This window comes from Oncorhynchus nerka, linkage group LG14 (genome assembly GCF_034236695.1).
Source record: "Oncorhynchus nerka isolate Pitt River linkage group LG14, Oner_Uvic_2.0, whole genome shotgun sequence".
NCBI classification, from domain to species: domain Eukaryota; kingdom Metazoa; phylum Chordata; class Actinopteri; order Salmoniformes; family Salmonidae; genus Oncorhynchus; species Oncorhynchus nerka.
Genome location: NC_088409.1, coordinates 98818688 through 98846187, shown reverse-complemented (window position 1 = coordinate 98846187; position 27500 = coordinate 98818688). Strand labels below are relative to the sequence as shown.

General features: G+C 45.3%; 1 protein-coding gene and 1 pseudogene across 2 annotated transcripts in view; one reads left to right on the top strand and one right to left on the bottom strand.

Moving 5' to 3' along the window:
• Positions 1-27500, top strand: part of tgfb1a (transforming growth factor, beta 1a) — a 41059-nt gene that overhangs the window by 4453 nt on the left and 9106 nt on the right. For both annotated transcript variants that reach the window (XM_065000605.1, XM_065000604.1), the window contains one exon: positions 19462-19731. In XM_065000605.1, coding sequence (XP_064856677.1) covers positions 19462-19731 — 270 coding nt within the window. The remainder of the gene's footprint in view (positions 1-19461; positions 19732-27500) is intronic.
• On the bottom strand, positions 23807-26922 carry LOC135574920 (probable serine/threonine-protein kinase fhkB; annotated as a pseudogene).

The following is a 27500-nucleotide window of genomic DNA, read 5'->3' as shown; positions in this document are numbered from 1 at the left end:
ACGGAGCCAAGTACAAAGAGATCCTTGATGAAAACCTGCTCCAGAGCACTCAGGACCTCAGACTGGGGGCGAAGGTTCACCATCCAACAGGACAATGACCCTCAGCACACAGCCAAGACAATGCAGGAGTGGCTTTGGGACAAGTCTCTGAATGTACTTGAGTGGCCCAGCCAGAGCCCGGACTGGAACCTGATCTAACATCTCTCCAGAGACCTGAAAATAGCTGTGCAGCGACGCTCCCCATCCAACCTGACAGAGCTTGAGAGGATCTGCAGAGAAGAATGGGAGAAACTCCCCAAAATACAGGTGTGCCAAGCTTGTAGCATCATACCCAAGAAGACTCAAGGCTGTAATCGCTGCCAAAGGTGCTTCAACAAAGTACTGAGTAAAGGGTCTGAATACTTATTTAAATGTGATATTTCAGTTTTTTTTATTTTATAAATTAGCTAAAATTTCTAAAAACCTGTTTTAGCTTCTATGTGGGAAAAAAACAATACAATCAATTTTAGAATAAGGCTGCAATGTTACAAAATGTGGAAAAGTCAAGGGGTCTGAATACTTTCCGAATGCACTGTATACACACACACACACACACACACACACACACACACACACACACATACACACACACACACACACACACACACACACACACACACACACACACACACACACACACACACATCCATATACACACACACACACACACACACACACACACACATCCATATACACACACACACACACACACACACACACACACAAGGGAGGCAGACTGGTTCTTTGACAGAGAGGAGCCGGTCATGATTTAATGTATTAACATATGCCAAAACTCATCCTGTAATTCAAAACAGCTTCCACTCTTATTAACATATGCCAAAATTAACATATGCCAAAATTAACATATGCCAAAATTAACATAATATTAACATGTGCCAAAACGAACATAGTATTAACATGTGCCAAAATTAACATATTATTAACATATGCCAAACCGAACATATTAGTAACATGTGCCAAAATTAACATATTATTAACATATGCCAAAATGAGCATATTATTAACATATGCCAAAAATTAACATATTATTAACATATGCCAAAATTAACATATTATTAACATATTTCCCAAACTGCTTCCACTCACTACCACTGCGATTGGTTGCTATTGAACCCTTCTACCAATACATTCCCTGAACATGTGTCGAGACGTGAACGATACAACGTGTGTTTCCCTTCTGTTCTGTTAACAAACATCTTCACAGATCAGCGTCTGTTCCGATGTCTTCTCTCCTGCTATTTCAACTGTTGTATTTCTGTCGTGTTCCTGGCATTATGATTTGACTCAACACGTTCTGGTCGGTGCTGGTTGTGAAATCAGACCTCCTCTTCCGTGTTCTGTTGGGTTACGTGTTTCTTCTTGTGTTGTTCGTCTAGTGTCATTTTACCTCCTACTGCTTCTTCTCCTCTTCTCTTCTTCTTCTCCTCTTCTTCTTCTCCTCTTCTCTCTTCTCCTCTTCTCCTCTTCTTCTTCTCCTCTTCTTCTCTTCTTCTTCTCCTTTTCTTCTTCTCCTCTTCTCCTCCTCTTCTCCTCTTCTTCTCCTCTTCTTCTTCTCCTCTTCTTCTCCTCTTCTCCTCTTCTTCTACTCTTCTTCTCTTCTTCTCCTCTTCTCCTCTTCTTCTCCTCTTCTCCTCTTCTCTTCTTATTCTCCTCTTCTTCTTCTCCTCTTCTTCTTCTCCTCTTCTTCTTCTCCTCCTCTTCTCCTCTTCTTCTCCTCTTCTCTTCTTCTTCTCTTCTCCTCTTCTTCTCCTCTTCTTCTTCTCATCTTCTCCTCGTCTTCTCCTCTTCTCTTCTCCTCTTCTCTTCTTCTCCTCTTCTTCTTCTCCTCTTCTTCACCTATCTTCTTGTCCTCTTCTTCTCCTATTCTCCTCTTCTTCTTCTTCTCCTCTTCTCCTCTTCTCTTCTTCTCCTCTTCTTCTTCTCTTCTTCTTCTCCCATTCGTCTCCTCTTCTTCTCCTATTCTCCTCTTCTTCTTCTTCTCCTCTTCTTCTCTTCTCTTCTTCTTGTCCACTTCTTCTTCTTCTCTTCTCCTCTTCTTCTTGTCCTCTTCTTCTCTTCTCCTCTTCTTCTTGTCCTCTTCTTGTTCTCCTCTTCTTCTCCTCTTCTCCTCTTCTCTTCTTCTCCTCTTCTTCTCCTCTTCTTCTTCTCCCCTTCTTCTCTCTCTTCTTCTCCTCTTCTTCTTCTCCTCTTCTTCTTCTTCTTCTCTTCTTCTCCTCTTCTCCTCTTCTTTCTCCTCTTCTCTTCTTCTTCTCCTCTTCTTCTCCTCTTCTCTTCTCCTCTTCTCTTCTTCTCCTCTTCTTCTCCTCTTCTCCTCTTCTCTTCTTCTCCCATTCGTCTCCTCTTCTTCTCCTATTCTCCTCTTCTTCTTCTTCTCCTCTTCTTCTCTTCTCTTCTTCTTCTCCTCTTCTTCTCTTCTCTTCTTCTTGTCCTCTTCTTCTCTTCTCCTCTTCTTCTTGTCCTCTTCTTGTTCTCCTCTTCTTCTTCTCCTCTTCTTCTTGTCCTCTTCTCATCTTCTTCGCTTCTTCTTCTCCTCTTCTCTTCTTCTTCTCTTCTTCTTCTCCTCTTCTTCTCTTCTTCTTCTCTTCTTCTTCTCCTCTTCTCTTCTCCTCTTCTTCTCTTCTTCTTCTCCTCTTCTTCTTCTTCTCTTCTCCTCTTCTTCTTGTCCTCTTCTTCTCTTCTCCTCTTATTCGTCTTCTCCTCTTCTTCTTCTCCTCTTCTTCTTGTCCTCTTCTTCTTCTGCTCTTCTCCTCTTCTTCTCTTCTCCTCTTATTCGTCTTCTCCTCTTCTTCTTCTCCTCTTCTTCTCTTCTTCTTGTCCTCTTCTTCTTCTTCTCTTCTCCTCCTCTTCTCTTCTCCTCTTCTTCTCTTCTTCTTCTTCTCTTCTCCTCCTCTTCTCCTCTCTTCTTCTTCTTGTTCTCGTATTCTTCTTCTTCCCCTTCTTCTTCTCTTCTCCTCTCTTCTTCTCCTCTTCTCTTCTTCTCTGCTTCTTCTTCTCCTCTTCTTCTCTTGTCCTTCTCTTCTCCTCTTCTCCTTTTCTTCTTCTCCTATTCTCCCCTTCTCTTCTTCTCCTCTTCTCCTCCTCCTCTTCTTCTCCTCTTCTTCTATTCTTCTCTTCTTCTTCTTCTCCTCATCTTCTCCTCTTCTTCTCCTCCTCTTCTTCTCCTCTTCTCTTCTTCTTCTCCCTTTCTTCTCCTCTTCTCTTCTCCTCCTCTTCTTCTCTTCTTCTTCTCCCTTTCTTCTCCTCCTCTTCTTTGTCTCCTCTTCTTTCCCCCTTCTTCTTCTCCTCTTCTTCTCTTCTTCTTGTCCTCTTCTTCTTCTTCTCTTCTCCTCCTCTTCTCTTATCCTCTTCTTCTCTTCTCTTCTTCTTCTTGTTCTCTTATTTTTCTTCTTCCTCTCTTCTTCTCCTCTTCTCTTCTTCTCTGCTTCTTCTTCTCCTCTTCTTCTCTTGTCCTTCTCTTCTCTTCTCCTCTTCTCCTCTTCTTCTTCTCCTATTCTCCCCTTCTCTTCTTCTCCTCTTCTCCTCTTCTTCTCCTCCTCTTCTTCTCTTCTCCTCCTCTTCTTCTCCTCATCTTCTTCTCCTCTTCTTCTCCTTCTCTTCTTCTCCTCTTCTTCTCCTCTTCTTCTCCTCTTCTCTTCTTCTCCTCTTCTTCTCTTCTTCTACTCCCTTTCTTCTCCTCCTCTTCTTTGTCTCCTCTTCTTTCCCTCTTCTTCTTCTCTTCTTCTTCTTATTTTCCTCTTCTCCACTCTGCTCAGCCATCCTCTATTTTTCACCTGATCTCGTCCTCTTATCAACTACTTCTAAAGACAGTTAGGGTTAGATAGATGTCCTGTCTCTAAAGACAAAGTTAGGGTTAGATAGATGTCCTGTCTCTAAAGACAGAGTTAGGGTTAGGGTTAGATAGATGTCCTGTCTCTAAAGACAAAGGGTTAGGGTTAGATAGATGTCCTGTCTCTAAAGACAAAGTTAGGGTTAGATAGATGTCCTGTCTCTAAAGACAGAGTTGGGGTAGGGGGTTAGATAGATGTCCTGTCTCTAAAGACAAAGTTAGGGTTAGATAGATGTCCTGTCTCTAAAGACAAAGTTAGGGTTAGATAGATGTCCTGTCTCTAAAGACAGAGTTGGGGTAGGGGGTTAGATAGATGTCCTGTCTCTAAAGACAGAGTTAGGGTTATATAGATGCCCTGTCTCTAAAGACAGAGTTAGGGTTAGATAGATGTCCTGTCTCTAAAGACAGAGTTAGGGTAGGGGGTTAGATAGATGTCCTGTCTCTAAAGACAAAGCTAGGGTAGGGGGTTAGATAGATGTCCTGTCTCTAAAGACAGAGTTAGGGTTAGATACAGTAGGTGTCCTGTGTTGAGCAGTGAACATAGACCAACAGGAAGAACAAACACTACAGAAGACAGGGAATGTTGTTCTGCTGAGATGAACACCAAATAACAGCGTATCACTAATGGGGGTAGAAGAGGAGGATGGAGAGAAGAAGGGTAAGAGTAGAAATCTTTCTGCTCATTCTCTCTGTTCTCTCTAATCTCTCTCTCTCTCTCTCCCTCAGGGTAGGGGGTTTCCTGTAACGTGAGTGTTGGGTTCTCCCTTCACTGCTCTGTCACTTATTGGTTCTCTCCCTCCCTCTCTCCCCCCTCGTGTTATTATCAGTGTGTTTGGGACAGGGCAGCTTGGCAGGAACAGGAAGGAAGGCGATAGGGAAGCTAGGCTGCTCTGGGAGATGGTTTGTCAATGACTCAGATCCGCTAGACTTGGTGCCCAAAGGGAGTCTTGGTTTCCTCCTAACAGTACCTTTGCTGTGCAGAACACAACCGAACATCCGGATTCCACTCTGCTCCTTAACCGAGATGTTTACTGGACAACCCAACGACTTTGTCGACCTCCAGTGTGTGTGTGTGTGTGTGTGTGTGTGTGTGTGTGTGTGTGTGTGTGTGTGTGTGTGTGTGTGTGTGTGTGTGTGTGTGCGTGTGTGTGTGCGTGTGTGTGTGTGTGAGCGTTGAGAGAGAAGGAATGGTTAGATAATCATTGAGGAGATTGAGGACAGTACGACTACCAGTTTGTTGCATGCTGGTTAGATCTACAGCATCTCGTCAAAAGATCACAAGGATCAGACAGACTCATTAAGATAAGAGCATAAGGGAGGAACTGAATGACACAATCACTTTCACATCTTCATCATCATTATCATCAGCTAAAGCCAAATGATGGCTATCGGGAAGCCTTGTTAACCTGATGGCTATTGGGAAGCCTTGTTACCCTGATGGCTATAGGGAAGCTTTGTTACCCTGATGGCTATCGGGAAGCCTTGTTAACCTGATGGCTATTGGGAAGCTTTGTTACCCTGATGGCAATAGGGAAGCCTTGTTACCCTGATGGCTATAGGGAAGCTTTGTTACCCTGATGGCTATAGGGAAGCTTTGTTACCCTGATGGCTATTGGGAAGCCTTGTTACCCTGATGGCTATAGGGAAGCTTTGTTACCCTGATGGCTATTGGGAAGCTTTGTTACCCTGATGGCTATAGGGAAGCCTTGTTACCCTGATGGCTATAGGGAAGCCTTGTTAACCTGATGGCTATAGGGAAACCTTGTTACCCTGATGGCAATAGGGAAGCCTTGTTAACCTGATGGCTATAGGGAAGCCTTGTTACCCTGATGGCTATTGGGAAGCTTTGTTACCCTGATGGCAATAGGGAAGCTTTGTTACCCTGATGGCTATAGGGAAGCTTTGTTACCCTGATGGCTATAGGGAAGCCTTGTTACCCTGATGGCTATAGGGAAGCCTTGTTACCCTGATGGCTATAGGGAAGCTTTGTTACCCTGATGGCTATAGGGAAGCCTTGTTACCATGATGGCTATAGGGAAGCTTTGTTAGCCTGATGGCTATAGGGAAGCCTTGTTAACCTGATGGCTATTGGGAAGCTTTGTTACCCTGATGGCTATAGGGAAGCTTTGTTACCCTGATGGCTATAGGGAAGCCTTGTTACCCTGATGGCTATAGGGAAGCCTTGTTAACCTGATGGCTATAGGGAAGCCTTGTTACCCTGATGGCTATAGGGAAGCCTTGTAACCCTGGTGCCTATAGGGAAGTCACCTGATGGCTATAGGGAATCTTTGTTACCCTGATGGCTATAGGGAAGCCTTGTTACCCTGATGGCTATAGGGAAGCCTTGTTAACCTGATGGCTATAGGGAAGCCTTGTTACCCTGATGGCTATAGGGAAGCCTTGTAACCCTGGTGCCTATAGGGAAGCCTTGTAACCCCGGTGCCTATAGGGAAGCCATCTGATGCCTACAGGGAAGCCTTGTAACTGTGATGCTATAGGGTTGCCAGCTGATGCCTACAGGGAAGCCTTGTAACCCTGATGACTTTAGGGAAGCCACCTGATGCCTACAGGGAAGCCTTGTAACCCTGATGGCTATAGGGAAGCCTTGTTACCCTGATGGCTATAGGGAAGCCTTGTTACCCTGATGGCTATAGGGAAGCCTTGTAACCCTGATGGCTATAGGGAAGCCACCTGATGGCTATAGGGAAGGCACCTGATGCCTACAGGGAAGCATTTTTACCCTGGTGGCTATAGGGAAGCCTTGTTACCCTGGTGGCTATAGGGAAGCCTTGTTACCCTGATGGCTATAGGGAAGCCTTGTTACCCTGATGGCTATAGGGAAGCCTTGTAACCCTGGTGCCTATAGGGAAGCCTTGTAACCCTGCTGCCTATAGGGAAGCCTTGTAACCCTGGTGCCTATAGGGAAGCCTTGTAACCCCAGTGCCTATAGGGAAGCCTTGTAACCCTGGTGCCTATAGGGAAGCCTTGTAACCCTGGTGCCTATAGGGAAGCCTTGTAACCCCGGTGCCTATAGGGAAGCCTTGTAACCCTGCTGCCTATAGGGAAGCCACCTGGTGCCTATAGAGAAGCCTTGTAACCCTAGTGCCTATAGGGAGCCTTGTAACCCTGGTGCCAATAGGGAAGCCTTGTAACCCTGGTGCCTATAGGGAGCTTTGTAACCCTGGTGCCTATAGGGAAGCCTTATAACCCTGGTGCCTATAGGGAAGCCTTGTAACCCCGGTGCCTATAGGGAAGCCTTGTAGCCCTGGTGCCTATAGGGAGCCTTGTAACCCTGGTGCCTATAGGGAAGCCTTGTAACCCTGGTGCCTATAGGGAAGCCTTGTAACCCTGGTGCCTATAGGGAAGCCTTGTAACCCCGGTGCCTATAGGGAAGCCTTGTAGCCCTGGTGCCTATAGGGAGCCTTGTAACACTGGTGCCTATAGTGAGCTTTGTAACCCTGGTGCCTATAGGGAAGCCTTATAACCCTGGTGCCTATAGGGAAGCCTTGTAACCCCGGTGCCTATAGGGAAGCCTTGTAGCCCTGGTGCCTATAGGGAGCCTTGTAACACTGGTGCCTATAGTGAGCCTTGTAACCCTGGTGCCTATAGGGAGCCTTGTAACCCTGGTGCCTATAGGGAAGCCTTGTAACCCTGGTGCCTATAGGGAGCCTTGTAACCCTGGTGCCTATAGGGAGCCTTGTAACACTGGTGCCTATAGTGAGCCTTGTAACCCTGGTGCCTATAGGGAAGCCTTATAACCCTGGTGCCTATAGGGAAGCCTTGTAACCCCGGTGCCTATAGGGAAGCCTTGTAGCCCTGGTGCCTATAGGGAGCCTTGTAACCCTGGTGCCTATAGGGAAGCCACCGCATCATAACTTTTCTGTTATCATTCTGGAACATTATGTACTTTCCATTTGAGCTCCCAATGAAAACGTGACTCAGTACAGAAGTCACCCTACTCTATTGCATTTACGTTCAGCTTCCTACTTTTATATTCCTGTGTCATGTGTCTGGTCCAACCAATCAAAAGAAGGGCTCGTTCTGCTCTTGCTCTGTGCTGTACATGGCCCAGCTTCACTCGGAGTGGTTAGGGTCCCAGACCTCAGTGGGTCAGGAGCATGTTTACTTACTGGTGGTTGACTGAGATGTATTTCTACCAGCCCATAAGTCATTGTACATAAGTAGATTGAAGGCTAAATGACTTGGTTACTTAATAATTTGGTTACTTAATGACTTGGTTAGTTAAAGACTTGGTTAATTACACACATTTTCATCGAGGAACGCAATCCCTCATTCTTCTCAGATTTGTGAAAAGTCGCCCGCAAACTGTAGCACACGTGTGGATAAACAGTGACTTGTCTAACAGAACACAGAGGGTGTTCTTTGACGGAAGCCTCGCAAACATAATCGAGGTAGAATCAGGGATTCCCCATGGTAGCTGTTTAGGCCCCTTGTTTCTTTCAATCATTTTACATTACATTTAAGTCATTTAGCAGACGCTCTTATCCAGAGCGACTTACAAATCTTTACTAACAACATGCCACTGACTTTGAGTAAAGCCAGAGTGTCTATGTATGCAGATGACTCAACACTATACATGTCAGCTACTACAGCTACTGAAATGACTGCAACACTTAAAGAGTTGCAGTTAGTTTCAGAGAGGGTGGGAAGGAATAAGTTAGTCCTAAATATTTATAAAACTAAAAGCATTGTATTTGGGACAAATCATTCACTAAACCCTAAACCTCAACTAAATATTGTAATGAATAATGTGGAAATTGAGCAAGTTGAGGAGACTAAACTGCTTGGAGTAACCCTAGATTGTAAACTGTCATGGTCAAAACATATAGATACAACAGTAGCTAAGAAGTCTGGACGCACTATCTTGTCTCATCGCTACAACTGCCGTACGGGCTCGGGAGAGACGAAGGTCGAGAGCCATGCGTCCTCCGAAACACAACCCAACCAAGCCGCGCTGCTTCTTAACACAGCCCGCCTCCAACCCGGAAGCCAGCCGCACCAATGTGTCGGAGGAAACACCGTACACCTAGCGACCTGGTCAGGGTGCACTGCGCCCGGCCCGCCACAGGTGTCGCTAGTGCGCGATGAGACAAGGATATCCCTACCGGTCAAACCCTCCCTAACCCAGACGACGCTAGACCAATTGTGCATCGCCCGACGGACCTCCCGGTCGCAGCCTGGGCGCGAACCCAGAGTCTCTGGTGGCACAGCTAGCACTGGAATGCAGTGCCCTAGAACACTGCGCCACCCAGGAGGCTGTCTATTGTGTTATTGACTGTACGTTTGTTAATTCTATGTGTAACTCTGTGTTGTTGTTTGTGTCACACTGCTTTGCTTTATCTTGGCCAGGTTGCAGTTGCAAATGAGAACTTGTTCTCAACTAGCCTCCCTGGTTAAATAAAGGTGAAAAAAAAAATGTAAATTAAAAAAACAGACATCGCTTTTGGATTCTTTCTGGATTGAGCATATCTCTAAATAGATGTGTATTTGTATTAATGATCCCCGTTAGTTCCTGTTGCCAAGGCAGCAGCTATTCTTCCTGGGGTTTATTATGGATCCCCATTAGTTCCTGCCAAGGCAGCAGCTACTCTTCCTGGGGTTTATTATGGATCCCCATTAGTTCCTGCCAAGGCAGCAGCTACTCTTCCTGGATCCCCAAGGCAGCAGCTATTCTTCCTGGGGTTTATTATGGATCCCCATTAGTTCCTGCCAAGGCAGCAGCTATTCTTCCTGGGGTTTATTATGGATCCCCATTAGTTCCTGCCAAGGCAGCAGCTACTCTTCCTGGGGTTCCTGGATCCCCCAAAGCAGCAGCTACTCTTCCTGGGGTTTATTATGGATCCCCATTAGTTCCTGCCAAGACAGCAGCTACTCTTCCTGGGGTTTATTATGGATCCCCATTAGTTCCTGCCAAGGCATCAGCTACTCTTCCTGGGGTTTATTATGGATCCCCATTAGTTCCTGCCAAGACAGCAGCAACTCTTCCTGGGGTTTATTATGGATCCCCATTAGTTCCTGCCAAGACAGCAGCAACTCTTCCTGGGGTTTATTATGGATCCCCATTAGTTCCTGTCAAGACAGCAGCAACTCTTCCTGGGGTTTATTATGGATCCCCATTAGTTCCTGCCAAGACAGCAGCAACTCTTCCTGGGGTTTATTATGGATCCCCATTAGTTCCTGCCAAGACAGCAGCAACTCTTCCTGGGGTTTATTATGGATCCCCATTAGTTCCTGCCAAGACAGCAGCAACTCTTCCTGGGGTTTATTATGGATCCCCATTAGTTCCTGCCAAGGCAGCAGCTACTCTTCCTGGGGTTTATTATGGATCCCCATTAGTTCCTGCCAAGGCAGCAGCTACTCTTCCTGGGGTTTATTATGGATCCCCATTAGTTCCTGCCAAGGCAGCAGCTACTCTTCCTGGGGTTTATTATGGATCCCCATTAGTTCCTGCCAAAGCAGCAGCTACTCTTCCTGGGGTTTATTATGGATCCCCATTAGTTCCTGCCAAGGCAGCAGCTACTCTTCCTGGGGTTTATTATGGATCCCCATTAGTTCCTGCCAAAGCAGCAGCTACTCTTCCTGGGGTTTATTATGGATCCCCATTAGTTCCTGCCAAGACAGCAGCTACTCTTCCTGGGGTTTATTATGGATCCCCATTAGTTCCTGCCAAGGCAGCAGCTACTCTTCCTGGGGTTTATTATGGATCCCCATTAGTTCCTGCCAAGGCAGCAGCTACTCTTCCTGGGGTTTATTATGGATCCCCATTAGTTCCTGCCAAGGCAGTAGCTACTCTTCCTGGGGTTTATTATGGATCTCCATTAGTTCATCCCGAGGCAGCAGCTACTCTTCCAGCTACTCTTACTGTGCACCTCCCATAGTCTGTTCTGGACTTGGTGACTGTGCCGTGCTGCCCTGTTCTGAACCAGCCGTGCTGCCCTGTTCTGAACCAGCCGTGCTGCTCTGTTCTGAACCAGCCGTGCTGCCCTGTTCTGAACCAGCCGTGCTGCCCTGTTCTGAACCAGCCGTGCTGCCCTGTTCTGAACCAGCCGTGCTGCCCTGTTCTGAACCAATTGCAATTTTCCTACGTCCCTCATTGTGGCACCTGACCACACGACTGAACAGTAGTCCAGGTGTGTCAAAACTAGGGCCTGAAGGACCTGCCTTGTTGATAGTGTTGTTAAAGTTAGTGAGGGAGATATAAGTCTCCAACTTCAGCGATTTTTGCAATTCGTTCCAGTCATTGGCAGCAGAGAACTGGAAGGAAAGGCGGCCAAAGGAAGTGTTGGCTTTGGGGATGACCAGTGAAATATACCTGCTGGAGCGCGTGCTACGGGTGGGTGATGCTATGGTGACCAGTGAGCTGAGATAAGGCGGGGCTTTACCTAGCAGAGACTTATAGATGACCTGGAGCCAGTGGATCTTGCGACAAATATGTAGTGAGGGCCAGCCAACGAGAGCGTACAGGTCGCAGTGGTGGGTGGTATATGGGGCTTTGGTGACAAAACGGATGGCACTGTGATAGACAGTTTGCTGAGTATGTATTTTTTTTGTCAATTTTGTAGGGTTAGGGTTAGTCTGTTCTGTCTGTCTGTTCTGATGATCTGTTCTGTTTGTTCTGTGTGTCTGTTCTCTATGTCTGCTCTGTCTGTTCTGTCTGTCTGTCTGTCTGTCTGTCTGTCTGTCTGTCTGTCTGTCTGTCTGTTCTGTCTGTCTGTTCTGTCTGTGTGCTCTGTTCTGTCTGTCTGTTCTGCCTGTGTGTCTGTTCTGTATGTCTGTTCTGTATGTCTTCTCTGTCTGTCTGTCTGTTCTGTCTGTTCTGTCTGTCTGTTCTGCCTGTCTGTTCTGTCTGTTCTGTCTGTCTGTTCTGTCTGTCTGTTCTGCCTGTCTGTTCTGTCTGTCTGTTCTGCCTGTCTGTTCTGTATGTCTGTTCTGTCTGTCTGTCTGTCTAAAAAAAACGTTTTTTGTTTGTCATTATGGGGCATTGTGTGTAGATAGATGAGCTACATTTTATTTCTTATTATCCCTCTTAGAATATGGCTGTAACGTAACAAAATGTGGAACAAAGTCAACACGTCTGAATACTTTTCCCGAATGAACTGTGTGTATGTATTTCAGTGTGGAGGAGGTAGGAGCAACAGGTATAAAGCCTTCCTGCAGGAATCTGGTTCCTCCCAGTGTAATTACAGAGCTGTCTATCTCTCTGCCTGTCACAACAGCTGTCCCTGGCTTACTTGGGTTAGAGAGGAGGCCTTGATTAAACACACAAATCCCCCCCCACGCCCAGGGTTAGCATGCAGCCTAACACACAAGGGGGATGGGGTTCCACTCTAACCTAGCATGCCATACAGGGCTTCCTGTCCCCACACCTATTCTGGTAACATTCATTACACACTCATTACACACTCATTACACACTCATTACACACTCCATACACTCATAGCCGGTGGAAGTAGTTTAGTAGTCTTTTTACTCACGCTGCAGACGGATATTATCTGCACTACTTTTATGAGAAAAAAATAATATTTAAATTTATTTTCAAAATTAATATTCTTTTTTAAATGTTTTATTATCAGATTTTTCAGAGGGTGTTGCAGCACCCTCTGCAGCCCTACTTCCCACAGCTAAAGCTAACACTCACCTCCTAGAATAGAACAACATGCAGGGTGGAGGCTCTACACATTTACACTAACATGCTAACACACAGCTAAAGCTAACACTCACCTCCTAGAATAGAACACCATGCAGGGTGGAGGCTCTACACATTTACACTAACATGCAGGACCTATCGTACTGTACTGTAAGGCCAGGGATTGGTCTGCACACAGCTAGCCTGATGCTCTAAGCTAGCTCCAGCTAGATAATGATTAGGTTGTTGTTGTCATCTATGCAGTTTCTATAGAGATGCTACAGCAACATATAGTTTTACAATGACGGCCAAACCCGGAACGACGCTGGGCCAATTGTGCGCCGCTCTAATGGGACTCCCAATCACGGGACGGTTGTGATACAGCCTGGATTCAAACCAGGGTTGTATGTAGTGACGCCTCAAGCGCTGAGATGCGGTGCCTCGGACCGTTGCGCAACTCGGGAGCCCAAAATAGCAGTGCCCATCATGCATCTGCCACTGACGTGTATGTTAACTGGGTGTTAAACGGAAAGCAAAAGTATCAACGGGGAAAGTACTCTATTGCAACTGATAAGGTATTGAAAAGGGGAAGTGGATTTATTCACTGCAAATACTGTGTTTCCCTAGTGCCCTATAATGGCCTCTGCCCTCTACTGTATTATGGATGTGTACGGCAAACCAGCCGCGTATGTCCGACACCCGATCTCTTGCTCACAACATGTTGTAATTTAAGTCAACTTGACGAAGCAGGAGGCTGGCTTGTGACTCTTAGTTATCGTCCGATCTCAGTGCGCGGGGGGTCACTGCACGTTGACTAGCTCTCACTAGCTTAGTGTACATACTAATGATAAATAACAGTTATGTATAGTAAAGTGTTGGCTCTTCCTGGTATGGACTGGTTCTGTCTCCAGGTCTCTGCTATCAAAGTGGGTTCACTGGAGCTCAGCAGCAGAGATAATATTGAGCTCTAACGGGCAGCTGTAGCAGGATTAGGGCTGGTATTGAGCTGTAGCAGGGTTAGGGCTGGTATTGAGCTATAGCAGGATTAGGGCTGGTATTGAGCTGTAGCAGGGTTAGGGCTGGTATTGAGCTGTAGCAGGGTTAGGGCTGGTATTGAGCTATAGCAGGGTTAGGGCTGGTATTGAGCTATAGCAGGGTTAGGGCTGGTATTGAGCTGTAGCAGGGTTAGGGCTGGTATTGAGCTGTAACAGGGTTAGGGCTGGTATTGAGCTGTAGCAGGGTTAGGGCTGGTATTGAGCTGTAGCAGGGTTAGGGCTGGTATTGAGCTGTAGCAGGGTTAGGGCTGGTATTGAGCTGTAGCAGGGTTAGGGCTGGTATTGAGCTGTAGCAGGGTTAGGGCTGGTATTGAGCTGTAGCAGGGTTAGGGCTGGTATTGAGCTGTAGCAGGGTTAGGGCTGGTATTGAGCTGTAGCAGGGTTAGGGCTGGTATTGAGCTATAGCAGGGTTAGGGCTGGTATTGAGCTGTAACAGGGTTAGGGTTGGTTGGTTAGGGCTGGTATTGAGCTGTAGCAGGGTTAGGGCTGGTATTGAGCTGGTATTGAGCTGTAGCAGGGTTAGGGCTGGTATTGAGCTGTAGCAGGGTTAGGGCTGGTATTGAGCTGTAGCAGGGTTAGGGCTGGTATTGAGCTATAGCAGGGTTAGGGCTGGTATTGAGCTGTAACAGGGTTAGGGCTGGTATTGAGCTGTAGCAGGGTTAGGGCTGGTATTGAGCTGTAGCAGGGTTAGGGCTGGTATTGAGCTGTAGCAGGGTTAGGGCTGGTATTGAGCTGTAGCAGGGTTAGGGCTGGTATTGAGCTGTAACAGGGTTAGGGTTGGTATTGAGCTGTAGCAGGGTTAGGGCTGGTATTGAGCTGTAGCAGGGTTAGGGCTGGTATTGAGCTGTAGCAGGGTTAGGGCTGGTATTGAGCTGTAACAGGGTTAGGGTTGGTATTGAGCTGTAGCAGGGTTAGGGCTGGTATTGAGCTGTAGCAGGGTTAGGGCTGGTATTGAGCTGTAGCAGGGTTAGGGTTGGTATTGAGCTGTAGCAGGGTTAGGGTTGGTATTGAGCTGTAGCAGGGTTAGGGCTGGTATTGAGCTGGAGCAGGCTGATGTAACAGGGTTAGGGCTGGTATTGAGCTGTAGCAGGGTTAGGGCTGGTATTGAGCTGTAACAGGGTTAGGGCTGGTATTGAGCTGTAGCAGGGTTTGGGCTGGTATTGAGATGGAGCAGGCTGATGTAACAGGGTTAGGGTTGGTATTGAGCTGTAGCAGGGTTAGGGCTGGTATTGAGCTGTAGCAGGGTTAGGGCTGGTATTGAGATGTAACAGGGTTAGGGCTGGTATTGAGCTGTAACAGGGTTAGGGCAGGTATTGAGCTGTAGCAGGGTTAGGGCTGGTATTGATCTGTAGCAGGGTTAGGGCTGTTATTGAGCTGTAGCAGGGTTAGGGCAGGTATTGAGCTGTAGCAGGGTTAGGGCTGGTATTTAGATGGAGCAGGCTGATGTAACAGGCTTAGGGCAGGTAGTGAGCTGTAGCAGGGTTAGGGTTGGTATTGAGCTGTTGCAGGGTTAGGGCTGTTATTGAGCTGTAGCAGGGTTAGGGCTGTTATTAAGCTGTAGCAGGGTTAGGGCTGGTATTGAGCTGTAGCAGGGTTAGGGCTGGTATTGAGGTGTAACAGGGTTAGGGCTGGTATTGAGCTATAGCATGGTTAGGGCTGGTATTGAGCTGTAGCAGGGTTAGGGCTGGTATTGAGCTGTAGCAGGGTTAGGGCTGGTATTGAGCTGTAGCAGGGTTAGGGCTGGTATTGAGATGGAGCAGGCTGATGTAACAGGGTTAGGGCTGGTATTGAGCTGTAACAGGGTTAGGGCAGGTATTGAGCTGTAGCAGGGTTAGGGCTGGTATTCAGCTGTAACAGGGTTAGGGCTGGTATTGAGCTGTAGCAGGGTTAGGGCAGGTATTGAGCTGTAGCAGGGTTAGGGTTGGTATTGAGCTGTAGCAGGGTTAGGGCAGGTATTGAGCTGTAGCAGGGTTAGGGTTGGTATTGAGCTGTAGCAGGGTTAGGCCAGGTATTGAGATGGAGCAGGCTGATGTAACAGGGTTAGGGTTGGTATTGAGCTGTAGCAGGGTTAGGGCTGGTATTGAGCTGTAGCAGGGTTAGGGCTGGTATTCAGCTGTAACAGGGTTAGGGCTGGTATTGAGCTGTAGCAGGGTTAGGGCAGGTATTGAGCTGTAGCAGGGTTAGGGTTGGTATTGAGCTGTAGCAGGGTTAGGGCAGGTATTGAGCTGTAGCAGGGTTAGGGTTGGTATTGAGCTGTAGCAGGGTTAGGCCAGGTATTGAGATGGAGCAGGCTGATGTAACAGGGTTAGGGTTGGTATTGAGCTGTAGCAGGGTTAGGGCTGGTATTGAGGTGTAACAGGGTTAGGGCTGGTATTGAGCTGTAGCAGGGTTAGGGCTGGTATTGAGCTGTAGCAGGGTTAGGGCTGGTATTGAGATGGAGCAGGCTGATGTAACAGGGTTAGGGCTGGTATTGAGCTGTAACAGGGTTAGGGCAGGTATTGAGCTGTAGCAGGGTTAGGGCTGGTATTCAGCTGTAACAGGGTTAGGCCAGGTATTGAGATGGAGCAGGCTGATGTAACAGGGTTAGGGTTGGTATTGAGCTGTAGCAGGGTTAGGGCTGGTATTGAGGTGTAACAGGGTTAGGGCTGGTATTGAGCTGTAGCAGGGTTAGGGCTGGTATTGAGCTGTAGCAGGGTTAGGGTTGGTATTGAGCTGTAGCAGGGTTAGGCCAGGTATTGAGATGGAGCAGGCTGATGTAACAGGGTTAGGGTTGGTATTGAGCTGTAGCAGGGTTAGGGCTGGTATTGAGCTGTAGCAGGGTTAGGGCTGGTATTCAGCTGTAACAGGGTTAGGGCTGGTATTGAGCTGTAGCAGGGTTAGGGCAGGTATTGAGCTGTAGCAGGGTTAGGGTTGGTATTGAGCTGTAGCAGGGTTAGGGCAGGTATTGAGCTGTAGCAGGGTTAGGGTTGGTATTGAGCTGTAGCAGGGTTAGGCCAGGTATTGAGATGGAGCAGGCTGATGTAACAGGGTTAGGGTTGGTATTGAGCTGTAGCAGGGTTAGGGCTGGTATTGAGCTGTAGCAGGGTTAGGGCAGGTATTGAGATGGAGCAGGCTGATGTAACAGGGTTAGGGCTGGTATTGAGCTGTAGCAGGGTTAGGGCTGGTATTGAGCTGTAGCAGGGTTAGGGCAGGTATTGAGATGGAGCAGGCTGATGTAACAGGGTTAGGGCTGGTATTGAGCTGTAGCAGGGTTAGGGCAGGTATTGAGATGGAGCAGGCTGATGTAACAGGGTTAGGGCTGGTATTGAGCTGTAGCAGGGTTAGGGCAGGTATTGAGATGGAGCAGGCTGATGTAACAGTGTTAGGGCTGGTATTGAGATGGAGCAGGCTGATGTAACAGGGTTAGGGCAGGTATTGAGCTGTAACAGGCTGGGGCAAAACAGAGGTTTGGTCCTGGGCCAGACCCAGGGTGCCACACGCACGCAGACAGCTCCTCCCCCCTCTACCTCCTCCCTCTGTCTCTCCCCTCTGTCTCCCCCCTCTACCTCCTCCCTCTGTCTCTCCCCTCTGTCTCCCCCTTCTACCTCCTCCCTCTGTCTCTCCCCTCTGTCTCCCCCTCTACCTCCTCCCTCTGTCTCTCCCCTCTGTCTCCCCCTCTACCTCCTCCCTTTGTCTCTCCCCTCTGTCTCCCCCTCTACCTCCTCCCTCTGTCTCTCCCCTCTGTCTCCCCCTCTACCTCCTCCCTCTGTCTCTCCCTCTGTCTCCCCTTCTACCTCCTCCCTCTGTCTCTCCCCTCTGTCTCCCCCTCTACCTCCTCCCTCTGTCTCTCCCCTCTGTCTCCCCTTCTACCTCCTCCCTCTGTCTCTCCCCTCTGTCTCCCCCTCTACCTCCTCCCTCTGTCTCTCCCCTCTGTCTCCCCCTCTACCTCCTCCCTCTGTCTCCCCCTCTGTCTCCCCCTCTACCTCCTCCCTCTGTCTCCCCCTCTACCTCCTCCCTCTGTCTCCCCCTCTGTCTCTCCCCTCTGTCTCCCCCTCTACCTCCTCCCTCTGTCTCCCCCTCTGTCTCCCCCTCTACCTCCTCCCTCTGTCTCCCCCTCTGTCTCCCCCTCTGTCTCCCCCTTGTAGGTTTCCACACCGTATCTATGCGCATGTCTACTACGGTTCACTTTTCACTTTTTTCACACCCTCTCTCTCTCTCTCTCGCTCTATTCTATGTAACATGTGACAGCTCTCTTCCTGTCCTTGCCTCCCACATCCCCTCTGCACCTCCTCCACCCTCATCCACCCTCCACCCTCATCCACCCTTCCCTTCCCCCCTCTCTCTGTACTATATATCTTTTCTCTCCATTATCTGGTCTGTCTCTGTCTGACTTATAACTGTGTGATAAAATGCCTGGTATAATGGATGTTGTTTAGAGCCATCGGTGGCTTGTCTCTGCTTCGCTCTACAAACCAGGAGGAATGTTCTACTCTGCCATGAACCACATATAGACTAGATATGATACACTCAGAGGGGTTTCTTATAAGGCAAGCCCAACAGTATAAGAGTACAGGTGGAATGGCTGGCTACTTGTTAGACAGGCAGCTGTACAGTTAATTGTATACTGTAGAGCAGAAGGACATGTAGTCTTCCCAGAGCTGAAGTCAACCCCAATGGTTGAAACTCTATTGTTGATTCAAAAGAAGTCCGTTTGTTGATGATTATTTTTTGCAACTAATCACATTGATGCTACGTGGCTACAGTACATTGATGCTACGCGGCTACAGTACATTGATGCTACAGTACATTGATGCTACGTGGCTACAGTACATTGATGCTACGCGGCTACAGTACATTGATGCTGCAGTACATTGATGCTACGCGGCTACAGTACATTGATGCTACAGTACATTGATGCTACAGTACATTGATGCTAAAGTACATTGATGCTACGCGGCTCCAGTAAATTGACGTACGCGGCTACAGTACATTGATGCTACGCGGCTACAGTACATTGATGCTACAGTACATTGATGCTACAGTACATTGATGCTACAGTACATTGATGCTACGCGACTACAGTACATTGATGCTACAGTACATTGATGCTACGTGGCTAAAGTACATTGAGGCTACGCGACTACAGTACATTGATGCTACGTGGCTCCAGTATATTGATGCTACACGGCTGCAGTACATTGATGTTACGCGGCTACAGTACATTGATGCTACGTGGCTACAGTACATTCATGCTACAGTACATTGATGCTACAGTACATTGATGCTACGCGGCTACAGTATATTGATGCTACAGTACATTGATGCTACAGTACATTGATGCTACAGTACATTGATGCTACGCGGCTACAGTATATTGATGCTACACGGCTGCAGTACATTGATGCTACAGTACATTGATGCTACGCGGCTACAGTACATTGATGCTACACGGCTGCAGTACATTGATGCTACAGTACATTGATGCTATGCGGCTACAGTACATTGATGCTACACGGCTGCAGTACATTGATGCTACAGTACATTGATGCTATGCGGCTACAGTACATTGATGCTACGTGGCTACAGTACATTGATGCTACAGTACATTGATGCTACGCGGCTACAGTACATTGATGCTACACGGCTGCAGTACATTGATGCTACAGTACATTGATGCTATGCGGCTACAGTACATTGATGCTACAGTATATTGATTCTACGCAGCTACAGTACATTGACGCTACAGTACATTGATTCTACGCGGCTACAGTACATTGATGCTACACGGCTGCAGTACATTGATGCTACGCAGCTACAGTACATTGATAAATAACAAGAGAACACTGTTGTCTCAACTGTTTCTCTCTCCCTTGCTCTCTCTCTGTGTGCCCCAGATAAGAATGTCACCAAGCACCAGATGCTGTTTAACCTGAATGAGATGAGGTCCAGCATTGGGGACTACCATCTACTCTCCAGCGCTGAGCTCCGCCTGCTCATCAAAACCACTAACATCCCGTCTGGCAGTGAGCAGCGCCTGGAGCTCTACAAGGGGCTGGGCGACAGCAGACGATACCTGGGATCACACTTCGTCACCAACAAGTGGAGTGACCGCTGGCTGTCTTTCGACGTCACTGAAACACTCAAGGAATGGCTGAAGGGGACCGGTGAGTCCAGACAGATAACAGTCTGTTAGTCAGGTCATAGCCAGTGTAAGTCATCTGTAAGTCAGGTCATAGTCTGTATAAGTCAGGTCATAGCCAGTGTAAGTCATCTGTAAGTCAGGTCATAGCCAGTGTAAGTCATCTGTAAGTCAGGCCATAGTCTGTATAAGTCAGGTCATAGACAGTGTAAGTCATCTGTAAGTCAGGTCATAGTCTGTATAAGTCAGGTCATAGTCTGTCATCTGTAAGTCAGGTCATAGCCAGTGTAAGTCATCTGTAAGTCAGGTCATAGTCTGTATAAGTCAGGTCATAGCCAGTGTAAGTCATCTGTAAGTCAGGTCATAGTCTGTATAAGTCAGGTCATAGCCAGTGTAAGTCATCTGTAAGTCAGGTCATAGTCTGTATAAGTCAGGTCATAGCCAGTGTAAGTCATCTGTAAGTCAGGTCATAAGTCATCTGTAAGTCAGGTCATAGCCAGTGTGTAAGTCATCTGTAAGTCAGGTCATAGCCAGTGTAAGTCAGGTCATAGTCTGTATAAGTCAGGTCATAGCCAGTGTAAGTCATCTGTAAGTCAGGTCATAGCCAGTGTAAGTCAGGTCATAGTCTGTATAAGTCAGGTCATAGCCAGTGTAAGTCATCTGTAAGTCAGGTCATAGCCAGTGTAAGTCAGGTCATAGTCTGTATAAGTCAGGTCATAGCCAGTGTAAGTCATCTGTAAGTCAGGTCATAGCCAGTGTAAGTCATCTGTAAGTCAGGTCATAGTCTGTATAAGTCAGGTCATAGCCAGTGTAAGTCATCTGTAAGTCAGGTCATAGCCAGTGTAAGTCAGGTCATAGTCTGTATAAGTCAGGTCATAGCCAGTGTAAGTCATCTGTAAGTCAGGTCATAGCCAGTGTAAGTCATCTGTAAGTCAGGTCATAGTCTGTATAAGTCAGGTCATAGCCAGTGTAAGTCATCTGTAAGTCAGGTCATAGTCTGTATAAGTCAGGTCATAGCCAGTGTAAGTCATCTGTAAGTCAGGTCATAGCCAGTGTAAGTCAGGTCATAGCCTGTATAAGTCATCTGTAAGTCAGGTCATAGCCAGTGTAAGTCAGGTCATAGCCTGTATAAGTCATCTGTAAGTCAGGTCATAGTCTGTATAAGTCATCTGTAAGTCAGGTCATAGCCAGTGTAAGTCAGGTCATAGCCTGTATAAGTCATCTGTAAGTCAGGTCATAGCCTGTATAAGTCATCTGTAAGTCAGGTCATAGCCAGTGTAAGTCAGGTCATAGTCTGTATAAGTCATCTGTAAGTTAGATGATAGCCAGTGTAAGTCAGGTCATAGTCTGTATAAGTCATCTGTAAGTTAGATGATAGCCAGTGTAAGTCAGGTCATAGCCTGTATAAGTCATCTGTAAGTCAGGTCATAGTCTGTATAAGTCATCTGTAAGTCAGGTCATAGCCAGTGTAAGTCATCTGTAAGTCAGGTCATAGTCAGTGTAAGTCAGGTCATAGCCTGTATAAGTCATCTGTAAGTCAGGTCATAGTCATCTGTAAGTCAGGTCATAGCCAGTGTAAGTCAGGTCATAGCCTGTATAAGTCATCTGTAAGTCAGGTCATAGTCTGTATAAGTCATCTGTAAGTTAGATGATAGCCTGTATAAGTCATCTGTAAGTCAGGTCATAGTCAGTGTAAGTCAGGTCATAGTCTGTATAAGTCATCTGTAAGTTAGATGATAGCCAGCCCAGTGTAAGTCATCTGTAAGTTAGATGATAGCCAGTGTAAGTCAGGTCATAGTCTGTATAAGTCATCTGTAAGTCAGGTCATAGCCTGTATAAGTCATCTGTAAGTCAGGTCATAGCCTGTATAAGTCATCTGTAAGTTAGATGATAGCCAGTGTAAGTCAGGTCATAGCCAGTGTAAGTCATCTGTAAGTCAGGTCATAGTCAGTGTAAGTCAGGTCATAGTCTGTATAAGTCATCTGTAAGTTAGATGATAGCCAGTGTAAGTCAGGTCATCTGTATAAGTCATCTGTAAGTCAGGTCAGTCTGTATAAGTCATCTGTAAGTTAGATCATAGCCTGTGTAAGTCATCTGTAAGTTAGAGTGTAATAGGTCATAGCCCAGTATAAGTCATCTGTAAGTTAGGATGATAGCCAGCATAGCCAGTGTAAGTCACTCATAGCCTGAATCTTCAGTCATTTTTAGTCAATTAACATAAAGTCTTTCTTTTTAAATGATAGCCTGTATATAGTCATTAGTAGGTCATATATGTATATAGGTATTAGTATATATATGTATATGTATTAGTATATAGCCCAGTGTATATCTGTATTAGTATATATATGTATATAGGTATTCATATATAGTATTTTTTATTTTATGCCTTAGTTTGTAAGTCAGGATAGACCATGTGGTTCTAGAGATGATAGATTGATTAATCAGGTCAAAAAAGCATCTAATTAGTCTGTATAAGTCATTGACATTATTTTCAATTCACTTTGCAACTCTTCCAAGTTTTAACTTTTAACAGGTCAATTGACAAGGGGGACCTGATTTAAGTCATCTGTAAGGGGGGAACCTGATTTAAGTCATCTGTATAAATGCACTGGTCAGGTCAGAGATCTAAGTCAAATTAAATTGTGTCTACAGATCATCTGCTGTATTCTGACCTTGTCATCTGTAAGTCAGGTCATAGTCAGTGTAAGTCACCATCTTTATGATCATCTGTAAGTCAGGATGAATAAGTCATAGCCAGGCAACCTGCCTGTATAAGTCATCTGTAAGTCAGGTCTAGTCTTTATATTTCATCTGATAAGAAAATAAGTCATCCATTCTAATGCACTGTTATTTATAAGTCATCTGTAAGAGCCATGATAGGAACCAGTGTAAATCTGTAAGTTAGATGATAGCCAGTTTGGATTCAGGGGTCATTGTATAATCATCTAAATTCAGTTAGCCTTTTAGCTCTGTAAGTTCATACCTGTATAAGTCATCTGTGGAGATGATAGCCAGTGTGAAAACCAGTCATAGTGTATCATCTCAGTCCAACTGAAGTCAGGTCATCAGGTCATGTATAATGACCTTTTCCACAGTAAGTCAGGTTTCTTGCCTCATAGTCTTGGGGATCAAATTTGGAGACTGTCTGAATCTTCAGTCATTTTTAGAATTGTACATAAGACTTTTTACTGTAGACTTAGTATGTATATATGTATATAGTATTAGTATATATATGTATATAGTATTAGTATATATATGTATATAGTATTAGTATATATATGTATATAGTATTAGTACTTATGTACTATAGTATTAGTATATATATGTATATAGTATTAGTATATATATGTATATAGTATTAGTATATATATGTATATAGTATTAGTATATATATGTATATAGTATTCATATATAGTATTTTTTTATTTTATGCCTTAGTTTCTAGTAGATAGACCATGTGGTTCTAGAGAACATAGATTGATTAATGAAAAAAGCTTCTAATTAACATTGACATTATTTTCAATTCACTTTGTACTCTTCCAACTTTTAACTTTAACCCAATTGACAAGGGGGACCTGATTTAGGCTTAAGGGGGGGACCTGATTTAGCGTATAAATGCACTGGGGGGGGTAGAGATCTAAGAAATTAAATTGTGTCTACAGATACGACTGTACTATAGACTTCTGTATTCTGACCCTTATAAACTTCCCACCATACTGAGGCTTCTGTAACGATGAATAAGTTCGAGGCAACCTGTGTAGCCTTCTGTACTGAACAGCTCTACTTTATATTTCCTGATAAGAAAATAACACCATTCTAATGCACTGTTATTTACACATTGATAAGAGCCATCGATAGGAACTAGGTAAATGGGGAAGCCGTTTGGATTAAGGGGGATTGTAAATATAAATTACAGTTGTTTTAGCTCTGTTTTACCTTGTGATCGCTGGAGACACGTGTGAAAACCAGTCATATATGATCAGCCAACTGAAGCATGTCGACCTATGACCTTTTCCACAGTGAAGTTGATGCATTTCTTGCCTCATAACTTGGGGATCAAATTTGGAGACTTCTGTACTGTAGACTTCTGTACTGTAGACTTATGTACTGTAGGCTTCTGTACTGTAGGCTTCTGTACTGTAGACTTCTGTACTGTAGGCTTCTGTACTGTAGACTTCTGTACTATAGACTTCTGTACTGTAGGCTTCTGTACTGTAGACTTCTGTACTGTAGGCTTCTGTACTATAGACTTCTGTACTATAGACTTCTGTACTGTAGACTTCTGTACTATAGACTTATGTACTGTAGGCTTCTGTACTGTAGGCTTCTGTACTGTAGGCTTCTGTACTGTAGACTTCTGTACTGTAGACTTCTGTACTGTAGGCTTCTGTACTGTAGGCTTCTGTACTGTAGGCTTCTGTACTGTAGGCTTCTGTACTGTAGACTTCTGTACTATAGACTTCTGTACTATAGACTTCTGTACTGTAGACTTCTGTACTGTAGACTTCTGTACTGTAGGCTTCTGTACTATAGACTTCTGTACTATAGACTTCTGTACTGTAGGCTTCTGTACTGTAGGCTTCTGTACTGTAGGCTTCTGTACTGTAGGCTTCTGTACTGTAGACTTCTGTACTATAGACTTCTGTACTGTAGCCTTCTGTACTATAGACTTCTGTACTGTAGGCTTCTGTACTGTAGGCTTCTGTACTATAGACTTCTGTACTATAGACTTCTGTACTATAGACTTCTGTACTGTAGACTTCTGTACTGTAGGCTTCTGTACTGTAGACTTCTGTACTATAGACTTCTGTACTGTAGCCTTCTGTACTATAGACTTCTGTACTGTAGGCTTCTGTACTGTAGGCTTCTGTACTATAGACTTCTGTACTGTAGACTTCTGTACTGTAGGCTTCTGTACTGTAGGCTTCTGTACTATAGACTTCTGTACTGTAGACTTCTGTACTATAGACTTCTGTACTATAGCCATGCGTAAATTACAGTGTAGTGCCAAACGAGTTGATTTATGATTTCTAGAATATTCTAATTATATACCCAGACTTTTTACTAGTATTTTTATTTTATTTAATTTTTTTTACAATGTGTATGGTGTTAAATATTAGTCACTTTCGGGCAGCTACCGTCAGTTATACCCACATACATTTATAACTGTCACTGATTATAGGACCGTGTCGGCTATTTGAATCGTTATGGAACTCAGACCGTAGCCGTTTAAACCTGGGTATACTAGAATTTGCCCCCCCCCCCCACCTCCCAAAAAATAAAAACGTCTCGCGGATGAAAGGAAAGCGCCATGTGTGGAAGGAATACTCTATAATCCTCTATTTATTTCAGGTTTTCACTCTCAAAATCATCGATCATAAAGATGGTGCGGATTTATAAAGGAACGAAGTCAAGGTCAGAATACAGCGTATCTGTAGACACAATTTAATTTCTTAGATCTCTACCCCCCCTGACTTACACTGGCTATGACCTGACTTACATATGACTTACACTGGCTATGACCTGACTTACACTGGCTATGACCTGACTTACATATGACTTACACTGGCTATGACCTGACTTACACTGGCTATGACCTGACTTACATATGACTTACACTGGCTATGACCTGACTTACACTGGCTATGACCTGACTTACATATGACTTACACTGGCTATGACCTGACTTACACTGGCTATGACCTGACTTACAGATGACTTACACTGGCTATGACCTGACTTATACAGACTATGACCTGACTTACAGATGACTTACACTGGCTATGACCTGACTTACACTGGCTATGACCTGACTTATATAGGCTATGACCTGACTTATACAGGCTATGACCTGACTTACACTGGCTATGACCTGACTTATACAGGCTATGACCTGACTTACACTGGCTATGACCTGACTTATACAGGCTATGACCTGACTTACACTGGCTATGACCTGACTTACATATGACTTACACTGGCTATGACCTGACTTATACAGACTATGACCTGACTTACACTGGCTATGACCTGACTTACATATGACTTACACTGGCTATGACCTGACTTACACAGGCTATGACCTGACTTATATAGGCTATGACCTGACTTACACTGGCTATGACCTGACTTATATAGGCTATGACCTGACTTACACTGGCTATGACCTGACTTACACTGGCTATGACCTGACTTACAGATGACTTACACTGGCTATGACCTGACTTATACAGGCTATGACCTGACTTACACTGGCTATGACCTGACTTACACTGGCTATGACCTGACTTACACTGGCTATGACCTGACTTACACTGGCTATGACCTGACGTATACAGGCTATGACCTGACTTACACTGGCTATGACCTGACTTATACAGGCTATGACCTGACTTACACTGGCTATGACCTGACTTATACAGGCTATGACCTGACTTACACTGGCTATGACCTAACTTACAGATGACTTACACTGGCTATGACCTGACTTACACTGGCTATGACCTGACTTATACAGGCAATGACATGACTTACACTGGCTATGACCTGACTTATACAGGCTATGACCTGACTTATACAGGCTATGACCTGACTTACACAGGCTATGACCTGACTTACACTGGCTATGACCTGACTTACACTGGCTATGACCTGACTTATACAGGCTATGACCTGACTTACACTGGCTATGACCTTACTTATACAGGCTATGACCTGACTTACAGATGACTTTCACTGGCTATGACCTGACTTACAGATGACTTACACTGGCTATGACCTGACTTACAGATGACTTTCACTGGCTATGACCTGACTTACAGATGACTTACACTGGCTATGACCTGACTTACAGATGACTTACACTGGCTATGACCTGACTTACACTGGCTATGACCTGACTTACAGATGACTTACACTGTATTTTCTGCTGACTGCCCCAACACCACAAAAAGCACTGAGCTGGGCTGAAACACCTGCATTTTGGAGCTGCCTATAAAATGCAAAACAGGCAACTAAAAAATAATATATGTGTATATATATTTATTTATTTATTTTGCTACGAAGGTGGTGCTGAAATCAGGTGGGTCTCTGGGTTAGGGCTATAGCTCTGTCCTGAATGACGAGTCGCACGCTAATTAGTTTGCATTTCCTTCCTCTGTCACTTGTGGTTGTCGTGTGGTTGTTCCCTGAGGATTGCTAGCCAATAGGGGATCATATTGGACCATGTAGCCTATTGGAATCGTTATGGAACTCAGACCACACTTAGCAGGTTAAACCTGGAGCCTGGCGCGCGGTTCACAACGACTGGACCGTTGTCTTCACAGTTCCTTGATTAGTGAGGATTATCAGGTTAGATTTATAGACTAGTATATAAACTACTGTTCAACCCCTATTGTACACTTCCAATATTTCATGATTTGAACAATTTAATATTTTTCATGATGAATTTAACCACTGTATTTTTGATTCACCAATATATTTTGTGCGTAAAAGCTCTCCAAACCTTTTTTGTTGTTTTGTTAGTGATTCATAAACACTTTCCTAACCCTAAAATGACAAGATCAGAGTATTTTAAAAATCAACCAATCGGGGTGCTGAATAGGAGATGAATATGCATGTATTCCCATGGCTTTGGTTCATAAAAATAAAAATAATAAAAAAGACAGGAAGTGAAACGCCACACGCTGCTACTCCCAGGTCATGATGCTCCCAGGTCATGATCCTCCCTGGTCATGATGCTCCCAGGTCATGATGCTCCCAGGTCATGATGCTCCCAGGTCATGATGCTCCCAG